Source organism: Cydia amplana, chromosome 8, assembly GCF_948474715.1.
Source record: "Cydia amplana chromosome 8, ilCydAmpl1.1, whole genome shotgun sequence".
Taxonomy (NCBI): Eukaryota; Metazoa; Arthropoda; class Insecta; order Lepidoptera; family Tortricidae; genus Cydia; species Cydia amplana.
Genome location: NC_086076.1, coordinates 881,568 through 896,628, shown reverse-complemented (window position 1 = coordinate 896,628; position 15,061 = coordinate 881,568). Strand labels below are relative to the sequence as shown.

At 37.1% G+C, this 15,061-nt stretch overlaps 2 protein-coding genes across 3 annotated transcripts in view; one reads left to right on the top strand and one right to left on the bottom strand.

Annotated features, from left to right (window-relative positions):
• LOC134649955 (uncharacterized) overlaps nucleotides 1-15,061 on the bottom strand; it is a 183,932-nt gene that overhangs the window by 117,742 nt on the left and 51,129 nt on the right. The window lies entirely within an intron of this gene.
• LOC134650169 (probable palmitoyltransferase ZDHHC24) lies at nucleotides 4,182-5,089 on the top strand. Its single transcript, XM_063505020.1, has one exon. It carries the CDS (start codon nucleotides 4,247-4,249, stop codon nucleotides 5,087-5,089), a length of 843 nt encoding a protein of 280 aa, XP_063361090.1. The 5' UTR covers nucleotides 4,182-4,246.

The following is a 15,061-nucleotide window of genomic DNA, read 5'->3' as shown; positions in this document are numbered from 1 at the left end:
TTAATTTAATCTACCGTTTATCAACCTGTGTTTTCTAATCAGAATCACATTCTACGCTTATCTGGTAAAGGACTACATAGGAATGGCCAGAGTAAAGCTAAATACCATCTAGTACCAAATACATATATCATATTGGCCTTCAAATTGGAATTTAAAGTAACCTTCCCTATTTTATTTTCATATGAAGTTATACCTTTTAAAGCATTACTCATATGATACCATAATAGACCAGAGCAAAATGCCAATATAAATAAAGTAGAATACCAGAAGAATGCATACAGATGTCTCATCATCTCCAAAGGATTTACCAAAGTATAAACTGGCAAAATAATGCGGACTGCACTTAGTGTTACTTCTAAAAAACTGTTAAGTTCAAATTCTGATACAAGAACTAAATAGTTGTAGTACGTCGAATACGCAATGAAAGTTACAGTATGAGATAAGAAGCAGATGAAATATCGCAGATTATGGCGTCCAATGCAGCATGAGAGGAAGGAACAATGGTGGTCTCTCCCTAGTATACAAGCATTGCACGTCTCGCAGTGCCAGCTATCCGCCAGTCGAATCTGTTCACATTGCTCGCAGTATCTGCCTTCACCATTGCAGCTCTTTAATCTTGAGTCAGTGAATATACTGAGAAGCAAGTTACCCAGTACGTTTATGAAGCAATACGTAGATAGAAAGACATGGAAGCAATGCCTGGTACGACCAACGTTGAATATTTCTAAGAGTTTTGGCCGTATGACAGTCATCTGGTATATGAAAAATACAGGCGTTGCGAACGTTATGAACAAACACGATAATCTTTCCAATATTATTTCCAGCGTGTTTGTTTCATTAACCATTCTTGAAATCTTTGCTTTGTATAAAATTGTTAATTATTTTCATGACATTGACGTATTTATCGCGTTGACATTTTAATGGAATAAACTCTGCAGGAGTTTATGGACAATTAATTAGTTTAATTTCCCTTATATACCTATGTATAATATTATTATGTTGCCACGCCCTTGTAGGGTCCATGCTGTACCTAATCTAAGTTAACACCTGTAATACCATGGATTGCGATTAAATGATTATGATTATGATTATGATTATGAAAGTGAAGATCCTATACGCGTGCCTCCGTGAGGGACAAAACATAGGCAATGCGATACTATGATTGGTCAAATTTATTTGTTGCCCACCATATCCATACTAAATTTTAAAAAAATACGGTGGGGAAAATGTGAGACTGTGACAAGGACAGACAAAAATAGCGCTTTCGCTGCTACTCCTACTGAAAGATACATAAGACCATCCCGTTCGGCCATTTCCCCCTCCCCTCATGCCAGATCCAGTTTGTATACTAGATTCATGAATAAACTACCTATTACCTTTACTCTTTGGAATAAACCCAAAATCGAATAACCACCGAGTTTCAATATATGTACTTGCGCAATCTTAACTCATGAAATCTGCGGTAAGACGTAATAACATTGGTAATAACAGTAAAAAGATAACTTATCTCAAAACAAGTCATTAAAATACAATCAAATTCATTGTAATCTATTTAATCAACTTTATAATGTAACATAACATATCGGTTATCTTATTTTAATAGATTTAACTATAGGACTGTCCACGAAAGGCCAAAGTATAGCCAAATACCACCTAACACCAAAAACACGCTCCATATTCTTCTTCCAACATGTTTTTTCCGGGATTCTCCCGCTGTGATACTCGTATGAGGTCATACCTTTCCAAACATTGTCCAAATGGAACCACAACAAACGTCCGCATAAAATGAAAATGACTACAAAGAAATACCACAGCATCGCATATAGGTGTTTTCTCATATCCCACGATGGACTCATTAATAAATAGGAAGGTCTAATTATCTCAGCGATACAGGAGGTTATATCTAGGAAACTATTAAAATTAAATTCTGAAATTATACAACAGCAGTCGTAGTAAATACATAGCGCTAAAGATATTTCCATATGAGTCAGGAAGCAGATGAAATATCTTAAATTGTTGCGTCCGATGCAATGGTTTAAGAAAAAGCAATGATGGTCTCTGTCCAGAATACAATCATTGCAAGTCTTGCAATGCCAGCTGTTATCTGGTTGGTATTTCTCGCATCGTTGGCAATACCTCCATCTTTCATCTTCGTGTTTGTAAGAGTTCGCGCTCGAGTCCACTACTAAAATCATTATCATGTTCCCAAATACATTTACGAAACTGTACGTACAAAGGAGAGCGTGGAAGCAATGCCTGGTGATGCTGAGGTCCCAAAATTGCAAAAGTTTTGGTCTTATTACCAGCATGTGGAAAGCGAAGAGTGAAGGCGTTCCGAATGCTATGACGAAACAGATGATTTTTTCAAATGTTACTTCGAGATTCTTCATTTTCTTAGTCCGTGGTAATAACATTTTACTTTAAAAATCAACCGATAATATGGAAAATGCTTAAACTTGTACAAATAAAACTCAGGAATAACTTATTGTCCAGTGTCAACTTGCTTCAGATTTGACACATTGACGGCTTTAATCAAAGAGAATATAATCACTACGTTCTAGCATTAGTGAACTAAAAAGGCTTCAATGCATGAAATATGAATGTAATGTAAATTGTAAAAAATGTAAATTAAGACCAAAATAAAATAAATATCTGGGAGACCGAGCCTTGCTCGGAAAACATATAAAAACTCAAAAATGCGCGTTTTTTCAGAGATAAGACCTAGCTAGATCGATTCTTCGGCCCCGAAAACCCCCGTATAGCAAATTTCATCGAAATCGTTAGAGCCGTTTGCGAGATCCCCAAAATGCATAAACATTTAAATAAATAAATAAATAAAGAAGAATTGCTCGTTTAAAGGTATTAGATAGATAGATAAATAGATTGATTAGATTACTGACTTAATTAACTGTGTAACTTAACAATAGCGAAGGAAAATAAAATGAAAACGAATACGCCATACTTTAATTTTAAAGCCGTTTTATTAAGAAATTCTATAGGTAATTAATCAACTTGAATGCATAAACTAGACAATCTTCCTTCTTTTATCTACCAAGGGACTGTCCACAAGCGGCCATAATATAGCCAAGTACCACCTTGTGCCAAAAGCTCGCTCCATATTCCTTCTGAAATCCATTTTCGCCGGAGACCTCCCTAACTTACGCTCATACGACGTCATGCCTCGCAATGCGTTCCCCAAATGGAGCCACAGCAGACTTCCGCAAAGTATGAAAGCGATCACATTCAAGTACAAAAACAACTCATACAGGTATTTCTTGACGTCGAACGGCGGGATAGAAATGTTACCTGGTTTAAAAAAATGTACAACAATGAACGTTATATCCATAAAACCAGTAATGTCAAGGTGTTCCATGGCACTATAGTTATAGTAGATTGAGAGCACGAAAGACATTACCGCGTACGCTAGGAAGCAAACGAAGTAACGCAGATTGTATCGTCCAATGCATTGGGTTAAGAAGAAGCAGTGATGGTCTCTCTGAACTATACAAGCGTTGCATGTTACACAATGCCAACTGTCTTCTGGCTGGTTCTGTTTACAAGTATCACAGTATCTTCCTCGTCCTTTATATTTTCGACAATCCTTCAAACTAGAGTCGACGACTATACTTAAGAGCATATTCCCGAAGACATTAGCGAAGATGTATGTGACGAGAAGGGAGTGGAAACAGTGGTTTGCGAATGGGAGCCCCCATACATTTTGCAATTTTGGTCGAACGACCAACATTTGGAATATGAAGGAGAAAGGTGTTACTCCGAACACTATGATAACACATAATAGTTTCTCAAATGCTATTAGCAGCTTTTTTGATTTTTTCAGTGACATTTTTGCGTAACAAAATAGGTGCCGTACATGTGCCGTACAGTGACATTGACAAATTCAATCATTTTTAAACTTCAGTAATTTATACTAAAGAGAATATACTTAAGTAGTTATTTGGAATAAAATTTTGTAAATGCTTGTGTAGAATGTTTGGGCCTCCTTTAATTATTTAATTTGTATTTCATGATTTGCGGTATGGTATGGTTAAAAATGAAGCTTTGACCTAGTTAATTTCATTGAGTTTCTTTTAACCTCCTTTCAACATGCTTTCAAACCATAAGTACCATAACCATAGAACATGCATAGAACAATACCGTGATTGACTATCTATAGGTTTTGACTTTTCACTCATTCAAATGTCAATCGGGGGAAGGGGTTTGTAACTCGATTCAAGTAATTTATAAAATGTTTCTCACACCACTCAGAAGACAACGCCTAAAAGAAGCGATTATAAGCTACACCGTGTTCCTGCTAACTCCTGCCTACTTTTTATTCCAGATTTGCGTCATAAGGCCGTATCTAACAGTACATCTCGACTGGGGTCCTGTGAAGCACTTCCTTCACATTGTTTTCGCCAGCTACTTATTTACCAACGTCGCTGGAAATATGATCTTATGTGTGCTGACAGATACTAGTGTTAAATCATACCGTGGACCTACTGCAGCAGGGAGCTACTGCAAGTTCTGCAAACAGAAACAACCAGCGAACAGTTGGCATTGTACGACGTGCAATACTTGTATATTGAGGAGAGACCATCATTGCATCCTTTTGGCACGCTGCATTGGACGCAATAATCTACGATACTTCATTTGCTACTTATGCCATCTAAGTATCTCGATGTTTTACGCCACTTACTACAATTACATTATTCTTCGCTCCATGTTTGACCTCAGGACTTTTGCTGCGACCACGTCAAGAATTTTTAGCTTGTCTGATTGGAGCATATTTGCTAATAGTTCATTGATACTGAAAGCTCGCCTGTTTGTATGCTTCTGGTATTTAAATTTAATTATTTTGCCAATTTCATTAAATTTTTTGGTGTTCCATCTGTATAAGGCGTGTAAAGGTTTGACGTGGTATGAGTATAAGAAAGGGAAGGTGCCTGTAAGGACGCATTGGAAAAGGAACTTGGCATACGTTTTTGGTACGCGGTGGTATCTCGTTTTACTTTGGCCGTCGGTGGAAAGTCCTTTGCCTAATAAACGTGCGCACGGTACAAGAGATTTGCGACGAGAGACGCTTATTTAGTTATTGAGTTGTTACACATTTTTTTTTCGTTTTCCTTTCAAATAATTTGTTATGTGTAAGTTACTTTATATTTTGAATATACCTAATTGTTGATTTTAAAGTTGTATGACTTTACTTATGTTTAGTTAATTATAATAATATGTCCTTCGTGTAATAATAGTAGGTGTCTTATTTTTGCTTTGATTTTATATTCATCATCATCAAGCTAAATAATTGCGCAACTAATGACTCCTTTTTAATTTGACAAACTCTATTTCGTCTATAGCGGGTCTAAGTCTGCATCAACTTTCGTTGTCATTGTCAATTTGATTACAAACAATTTAAGACATTCAAATCAAAAACTACAATGGCTCATAGGAGTGAACAATTAGAACGCCTGGCGAGGTTTGAAAAAATCCAAAGTTTCGTGATAATGTTCATAATTCTTCCTGGATATTACTGGTTCGGGATGACCGTTGCCTTACCTAAGCTACTAAAACTGTCCTTCATAAGTCGCTGCACCTACTACCTCCACAGCATCTTCGGAACGTATTGTTTCATCAACGTTGCTGGCAACTTGATGCTCAGCTATCTCACCGATTCCCGTTTGAAGGATTACCACGGACCAGGTACTTACTGCCAATACTGCAAACAGAACAGACCAGAGGAAACATGGCATTGTAAGATGTGCAGTGCTTGCATTATTAGGAGAGACCACCATTGCTGCTTACTAGCACACTGCATTGGACGCAAAAATATCCGTTACTTCATCTGCATGCTTGGACACTTAGCGCTCTCTATGGCTTATTGCATGTACTATAACTTCTTAGTTATATATTCAGAATTTAATGCTACATCTTTTATGCAAACTGTGCTTATAATTCTTAAACCCTATTTGATACACAACGTGCCTAATCCGCCAGATTCTGAAAGCATCTTATTTGTATTAGTTTGGTTAATTGATTTGTTATTTTTACCTTCGTCGATGTATTTTTGTTTCGTTCACATGAGGAATGTTCTGCGAGGGGTAACTGTTAATCAATATATAAAAGGGATTGCTCCAAGCAAGGCTCTATTGACCAGTAAATTGGAGTACGTCTTTGGTACAAGATGGTTTTTAGCTATGTTTTGGCCTTTTGTGGAAAGTCCTCTGCCTGATATAAATAGGTTACAGGTAGATTAGAATTTTTTATGCATATTTATGAAATAAAGAGATAATTATGAAAGTTTAGTTTTCATACGAAATATTTGCAAACGAGTCAAGTAAACACCATGAGCCAGATTTTTGAAAAGGTAATTACTTAATCTAAATAATCTTTCTTAGGGGTCTTGGGGATATCCGTCTCTATCGCACTGGTGTTATTTTGATATTACAACAGATTTACATTTATTCTAGAGTTCTATGTAGAGCTAGGCTATGTAATATTTGCATTTCTCAAGCCTTGAGTGTTGCCAAGACTTTCTTAAAGCTGTGTTTTCCATCCTAGGTAACAAAATGACAGTTTGAATAGCCAATTCACTACCTTCCTGCTTGAGAGTAAAGGGGGCGATGTAACATGACCGCTTCTCCATACAAACGTTGTCCCCATTTTCCTCCCTGGATTGACATTATGAAAAAAATTTTTTTTACAATTTATGGTACATTAAATATAGTCCTCCTCATCAATATTGATGACGGCGACCTCAGCAATTACGGATTACGCCTATTATGGGCCAGAATGTGGCTGGCCAGGCCGAACTTTGTCTTAAAGACTTTTGCAGGCGTAACAATAGATTTAGAATAGAGTACCTATGTATACGCGTAAGAGGTTTTCGGTCTCTCTTTACGTTGTATTAACCATAGCTATGGATAATAAATTGTCAGTTAACGGTGTGGACGATGGTACAGTCGCCATCAGATATATCGGAGCGGCTCAGGCGCTCACAATATCTGAACACGCCTCTATTGTCAGAGCATTAGAGTGCATGTTCAGATATTGTGAACACCTTGGCCGCTCCGATATATCTGATGGCGAGTATAAAGGAGCGCCGCAACTGCCACGCAATTCTTACGCAAGCCGCGACCCGGAGCATGCTAATGGGCTGCACAGGAAGCGTATGCCACGGATAATAATGGCTGCCGGGAGCGGTGGATGACGATGCAGGATTTCCAATCTTACTGCCATGAAATAAGGTGTAAAGTTGTTCTTCTTCAGGTTTTAGGTGCCCGTGACAGGAGTTGAAACTACTTTAAACTTTATTGCGATGGTGTAAGGTCCAACTGGCCCGAGGTTCTCGGTCGTCAACTTGCAGGTCATAAGTAGTTACTTGTCTATTTAAACATTTGTTTTTTACAGGTACATATGTGGACCATAAGGCAAAAGTTGATCGACTTAGTAGTACTGTTTTACCTGGCAGATTTGTCTGTTAGACAAATCTTTCAATGTAGGGCGGGAATTAGGCACAGATGTATCTATCCTCCTGAGCTCCTTGTATAATTTTTTGTACATATTCCACAATCTATTCTTAACTAACAGTACCTAAGTAACATTGGGTCTCAAAGTTTAGTTCCTATAGCGATTTTCTGGACTGTCTCTTCAGTAGAACTCGTCTCTCTTATGTCCTTATCTTTAGGGCCGGTTGCATCAAGCTTGTCAACGTAACCGACATCGTTAAACTTTGCTTGTAAGGGCCACTTGTGCATTCCAGGGTTAGGCAACTAACTGGGAGTTAACCGTTTATACATACATACATATAATCACACCTATTTCCCGGAGGGGTATTTAGGCAGAGACCACGGATTTCCACTTGCTCCGATCCTGAAACGTACGTTTATACAGTACAATTTAACCCTGTAAAAACTACTGTTAACTCCGAAGTTAAATGGTTAACTCCGAGTTAGTGGTAGTAGTAAATCACTTTATTGTACAAAAATAGGTTCACATGCAATTCACGTACGTTCAAATTTAGGTACGGTCAGCTGCAGAGAAAAGGTACCGCCCTGCATAGAAGTTTGTATGCAGGGGGTACCTTTTCTCTGCAGCTGACTGTACAAAGCGCAATTATCCCTTTAAGGGATCTCTTCTAGTTGGCTAACCCTGGAACACGCAAGTGCCCCTTAGATAAGTTTGACAGTTGTGTATTATTCTTTGAACGGCAGGTGACGCCACCATGTTTCGTAATACAACCCTCCCTCCGTTAGTAAAGATTTCTAGATTTCACACGTCTTCTCGTTTAAAAAAGATTGCATAGCTGCAAAATAATTAGAATGATCATAAGAAATTCACTTAATGACAGCGATTTGCGATAGAATTAAAATCGCAATCATCTTTAAATTGATGCGATAAATTGGTTTTATGCAACGGTGACGTAAATTTGAATCTTGCTAAAGCAGAAAACGCAGTAATTGCTTCATTATTAGCGAAATCTTTTGTTTATTTAGGCCGGAATTGTTTGTTTTAGTCTTAATTTACATCATTGAGATTCTTTACTACATAAAGTTAATCTGTGACTGACGCAAACAAAGATTTAAGTTACGTTGATAATCGCTTATGTTTAGGTCACAGAAGAAATTAATAATTATATAAACATATTATAAGTACCTGTTAAGGCGAGATTCCACCAGTGTACGGCATTGTGCGGCACAGTGGTGGAATTCCGCCTACAGGCTAAACAAAAATTACAAAACCACTTAGATAAAATTACTGCTATACTTGGTCAACCAGATCTTGACAGTAGAAAAAGGCGGCAAATTTGAAAAATGTAGGCCCGAAGGGATATCGTCCCATAGAAAATTTGAATTTTGCGCCTTTTTTTAGTGACAAGATTTAGTTGACCAACTATAACTACCCTGAACCCAAGAGAAGACTTGCGGAAATTTCCCGGTAAGTAGGAAAGGTTTATAGCAATTTCAAACTTTCCGCAACTCTTCTCTTGGGTTCATAATGAATATGAATATGAACCCAAGAGAAGACTTGCGGAATGTTTCCAGTAAGTTGGAAAGGTTTTCAGCAGTTTCGAGAACATTTCAGAAGTAATACAATGAATCTTAGTAGGTTTAATAAGTTTTATTATGAATCTTTAAATATGTCAACCATTGGGAGTAGAACGATTAGGCCAAATCCTAATCCTAAAAGTATCAAGCCCAATCCATTTAGGCTGTTATTGATTATGATTACATCTGCGTGATCTGCGTCACCACACACCTACATACTGCATATACATATACACACATCATACACATATAGTCTACATATTACTATTGGCGTCTGCGCATCGATTAATCATCATCAGGAACCTCACGACGCGACATTTACAAAGCCGGTGGACACGTCGTGGTATAAACAAGGAAATGTCACTAAAAATATTGCGCACGAATGGGATAAACGTCTTATTAGTTTTTGAGTGCTTTATGACGCGAATATAGAGAGATTTCATCTATACCTATAAGTATGTGTAAATGCAAGCCGAAGTAAAATAGGAATATGTAACGATCCATTTTTTTTAAGTTATCCTATGTAAGTATGTATACTTGGTCAACCAGATCTTGACAATAGAAAAAGGCGGCAAATTTGAAAAATGTAGGCGCGAAGGGATATCGTCCCATAGAAAATTTGAATTTCGCGCCTTTTTTTACTGACCAGATTTGGTTGACCAGCTATACCTACTATACTTTTTCACTGCCCTACCCAAAAATATAATCATAAAAGTATCAACTGCCAACTGTTTATAAATATTCCCCGCCGTATAAATTTCCCGCACGCACGCGTCGCGCATGCGCCGCACCGTTATGTTACGGAACGATCCTTTAGCTATTGTGTCACCGCGTCCTGTACGTAATGTGTACTTTAACGTACGTAGTATGTATCTGCTGTTATACGTACGTGTGCCTTGTGATAATTAGTTTAGACTAATCCAACACCACGTAACACTTAGCAACGGGTTCCCGTTGTTTCCCATAAAGTTTTAAGTCATAATGTATTATTTGTCATATTAACATTAGTCATAAAACTGAAACCGTTAACTTTTCAGGATTTTTGTATGGTTTTCCTATGGATAGGTTAGGTTAGGTTTGTTTTATGGCAATCCTGAAAAGTGACGCGTTTCTGGACCAAATAAATTAATATGATTATGACTATGATAATATGACAAACAATACATATTTATGACTTAAAACTTTATGGTAAACAAAGGGACCCCTTTATAGCCACTACCAACAGTCCGACATTCAAATATAAATGTTCAACGTACAGGAATGACATAGCGGAAAATACTTAATCGTTATGAATTCATAACAATTCACTGCGTGAATGCGTTTCTTTTAATATTTACCACTTCCCCGTCATTCTACTTGGAACCTCACGATTTTAATAAACACCTGGCCTTTCTTACAATACTGGCATTTATGCATATACAGTAATTAAAAGCGCTGTAAAGGTAACTGCACCGAATCTTGCAAGCGAATATTAATAAAAGTCAGGAAATAATTTGTCGGCAGGTCACACCGCAATTGCAATAAAACCGGACAAGTGCGAGTCGGACTCGCCCACCGAGGGTTCCGTACTTTTTAGTATTTGTTGTATAGCGGCAACAGAAATACATCATTTATGAAAATTTCAACTGTCTATCTATCATGAGATACAGCCAGTACGGATATGATGGTCGTTCTTGTCTACGTGACAGCGTGATAAAACGGTGTCCGTCACTTTCTTTCCCACGGTGTTAAACAGTGACAGTTATTTTATCACGTGGATAAAGATGGATAAAGCTATCCATAATAGGCTGGCTGGTGACAGACACACAGATGGACAGAGGAGTTGGAGTGTAGTTGTAATACCGTTTTTACCCTTTGGGTACGGAACCCTAAATATCTAGTCAATGAACTAGCTTTTTTATGATATAGGAGGTAAGCGAGCAGACGAATTGATTGATAAGCGATTACCGTCGCCCATGGACACCCGCAACACCAGTGCTATCGGTGCGAGAAAAAAAAATATTAAGGGACATCTTACACAGATCAACCTAGCCCCAAACTAAGCAAAGCTTGTACTATGGGTGCTAGGCGACGATATACATACATATTTATATGGAAAACATCCATGACTCAGGAACAAATATTTGTGTTCATTACAAAAAAACATTTATTTGACCCTGCCTGTGAAGCCCGGTAAGGGCATTCCCTTACCGGGATTCGAACCCAGGACCATCGGCTTCACAGGCAGGGTCACTACCCACTAGGGCAGACCGGTCGTCCACAGTAAATAACAGTAAGGTTCATTTAGATGGATCAAGAACCTGCATGCGATTTTCGTTAAATTGCGGGCTACTTACTGAATTTTTTGTACTTTGTTATTAGCAATGTATTTCGATACATTGCATGCAAGTTTTCGCACCGTGTAAATGAGGCTTAAATTCAAAATCTCGCTGCCAGATTACTTTACATGTTGTTTTAGGACTCATTTAGACGGTGCGAGAACTCGCATGCGAGTTTCATTACATTGCGTCATTTGATCGGTCGGCTGAATTGATGTTCAATGGTCCGCAATGTAACTAAAATCGTATACAAGTTCGAGCGACGTCTAAATGAGCCCATGTGTCTGACAAACCAATTTTGTCCGTAGCAATAGAATAATTATTACACAACTACTAGCGTAAATAAAATGTTATTCTCTCTGCCTACACTCCAGTGGCTCTTATCTTACCAAACTATATGCGCTTGACCTCAACTGTGCCGAATCTGGTAAGTGAATATAAATTATTGTAAGCCAGGAAACAATTTCCTGAGATGAAGGCTTGTCATAATCCGTTTTGTCGTTGAGTTATTAAGGGAGATGGTTATTGGGGTCTTTTGAGATGATTTTCGATGGCCGAAAAAGGTAATGGTAATAAATTATATTCCATTATTCATGAAACTTTCGGAAGTATGCAACATAATGCTGTCAATCCCATATATCCTTTAAACAAAGATATAAATTTAGTTTTATAAAGATGAACGTCTTGAATATGGTACTTAAATTATCTCTTGAAGAATGTAACCTACATGAAAAAACAATATTTGATGGTAGTTTTGTGGCATAACAGCCAAGATCTTTGCTCAAGACTAATAAAAAATCTAGGTATATTATGCTATCTTCTGCAATAAAATCAAGTGGAAATTACAACCTATGAAACGTAGCATCAATTCAGTATTGCGCAAATCGTCATTATTTCTCCAAAATAGAACTTATTACCTAACACGTGCAAAGATTTATTTTAAACACTATGTTCTCGTAAATTTCAAACCTGGCTAATTATATACCTTATCCACTCGCAATAAGACTACCAAGTAATAAAAGCTATATCGAGTAAAATCATTTATTTACATAATACATACATACAGAGTTACTACAGTACAACTATCAAACTAAATTAATAACTAGCTAAAATCTAAAATAGGCCCTTGAGGTGTACCAAGGATGCTGGCGGCATTTCCTCGTTGTATCGCAATGCAGATACGTTGTGCGTGGAAGCCGCCAGCTCTTCGGTCACCAGTTACGTCAACCAGACGCTTCGCGATTTCTGCAAAAGCTATCGATAGATGTTTCATCGATACTTACGAAAGCTTTGTTACGATCTAGATTATGTCAGAGCCATCCTAGGCCGGAATTGATAAAAGCAATCATCGGATTCTCATTGATCAATCGATTAGCAAATTATCAGTCGTCACGTTCTCTGAGATGTTTTTCAGGTGATCTTTGAAATAGAAGTTTGGTTAACGAAATCAATTAAGCGGAAACATTTGTGTAATTCATCTCTACTTAAATAAAAACATCGCTTTTCCTAAGAATAACGGAATTAAACCTTTTTATATCATTTGCCTAATGTTTGGGCATCGTGCGGGCAAAAAACGAATTTATAGTAAACAAAAAATAATCGCTAGAACGGATCGATTATTATAGTTTCCGATAAACAAATTAATGTCGATGAAACCAAATAGACTAAAAACTTAGTTAGTTGCGATCTTTGGCAACTTAATTGTCTTGACAACCGTTAAAGTTGATATAAAGTAACTAAAGTCAAAGACAAGTAAATAATGTCAAGTAAATAAATCAAAGTTAATTGACAAATAATTGATTATTCATTTTACCAGCTCGTAAAGCCTCTCTTTGTTATTTAAAACTGATGAGAATGATGAGAAAGTTACGACAGACAACAATAAGAAAATAAAATACAAAATTGTATATTTTTTTCTGCATGACACAATAACAAAATAAAATAAATTGACAGAAAATGTATAATTGTAAACTAAAGATTAAATAAAAAAAGATAATGAAAGACACATAAATTTATATTCGGTATGGTGTGAATTGATCCAACTTGGTCGCAAATAAATGAATTTATTATTATTATTTACTCATCTCTGCCACAATTAAGCAATACTTCCCAAACCTGTTAACGTCAAATAGTTAACTTGAATCTTGATTATGGATTACCCTTCGTAAGTTCTGGTTCTCGTTCTTACCTGCAAAGAAGACATACATACATTAGTCACGTAGCAAGTTACGTCAGAAATACTGTAATAACACAAATTTCGTGTTCATTGCATAACTACGCATAAAATTGCCATTTTGAAACGTGTATTATGTTACAAGTGTTATAGCACACATCCATACTATAATATAATATTATAAATGCGAAATTGTGTCTGTCTGTCTGTCTGTTACCTCTTCACGCTTAAACCGCTGAACCGATTTAGATGAAATTTGGCATAGAGATACTTTGAGTTCCGGGAAAGGACATAGGATACTTTATCCCAGAACTCCGATCTTAAGGCGGTGAAAAGGGGGGTGGAGCTTTGTATGGGAAATCAATAACCGCTGAACCGATTTAGATGAAACTTGGTATGCGGATAGTATGAGCTGTGGGGAGGGATATATAATCGTTTTTAGGGTTCCGTAGCCAAATGGCAAAAAACGGAACCCTTATAGATTCGTCATGTCTGTCTGTCTGTCTGTCTGTCTGTCCGTCTGTCCGTCCGTATGTCACAGTCACTTTTCTCCGAAACTATAAGAACTATACTGTTGAAACTTGGTAAGTAGATGTATTCTGTGAACCGCATTAAGATTTTCACACAAAAATAGAAAAAAAACAATAAATATTTGGGGTTCCCCATACTTAGAACTGAAACTCAAAATTTTTTTTCTTCATCAAACCCATACGTGTGGGGTATCTATGGATAGGTCATTCTTTTCTAAACTGAATAGTTTGCGCGAGAGACACTTCCAAAGTGGTAAAATGTGTGCCCCCCCCCCCTGTAACTTCTAAAATAACAGAATGATAAAACTAAAAAAAATATATGATGTACATTAACATGTAAACTTCCACCGAAAATTGGTTTGAACGAGATCTAGTAAGTAGTTTTTTTTTAATACGTCATAAATCGCCTAAATACGGAACCCTTCATGGGCGAGTCCGACTCGCACTTGGCCGCTTTTATCCCCGAAATTATCCCTTTAGGGTGTAAAAAATGGGGTGAAAATTTATAGAGTGCACCAATTTGGGGATGAAAAGAAGGATGAATAAAAAGGTACAACTATAGGTACTGTTATCTCTCTCTATCACTTCCATATTATTGCGACAGAGATAGTTCCGTTTCGTTCGCTACCGAGCGCTAACGATTGGCATCTTGTCTACGCACCCAGATGTCTTCACGATTAAAAATTAAAAAACACAACTGCAGTTTAAAAGCGAACTGAAAAGCTAAAAATAATTGTTAGTTACTCAACTTAATTGAAATTGAAATTTTTTATTTCAGACATAATATCGTCCATATCATTGGTTAGTAACAAAAATCAAAACAAAACAAAGCAATTAAAAGTAATGTTAGTATTACTTACGGCTAAAATACAAACTAATAACTAAACATAACTTACAACTACGCAGTCTAGATTGCCCGTTGTCACCGGACATGTAATTTCATCCAGTGGTACTGGAACGGACAATCCAGCCTGCTGGCCACCACGCGTAGGAGGCTGT

Excerpts from the sequence above, each read along its gene's own strand:
- LOC134650169 (XM_063505020.1), top strand. The coding sequence starts at position 4,247 with ATGTTTCTCACACCACTCAGAAGACAACGCCTAAAAGAAGCGATTATA.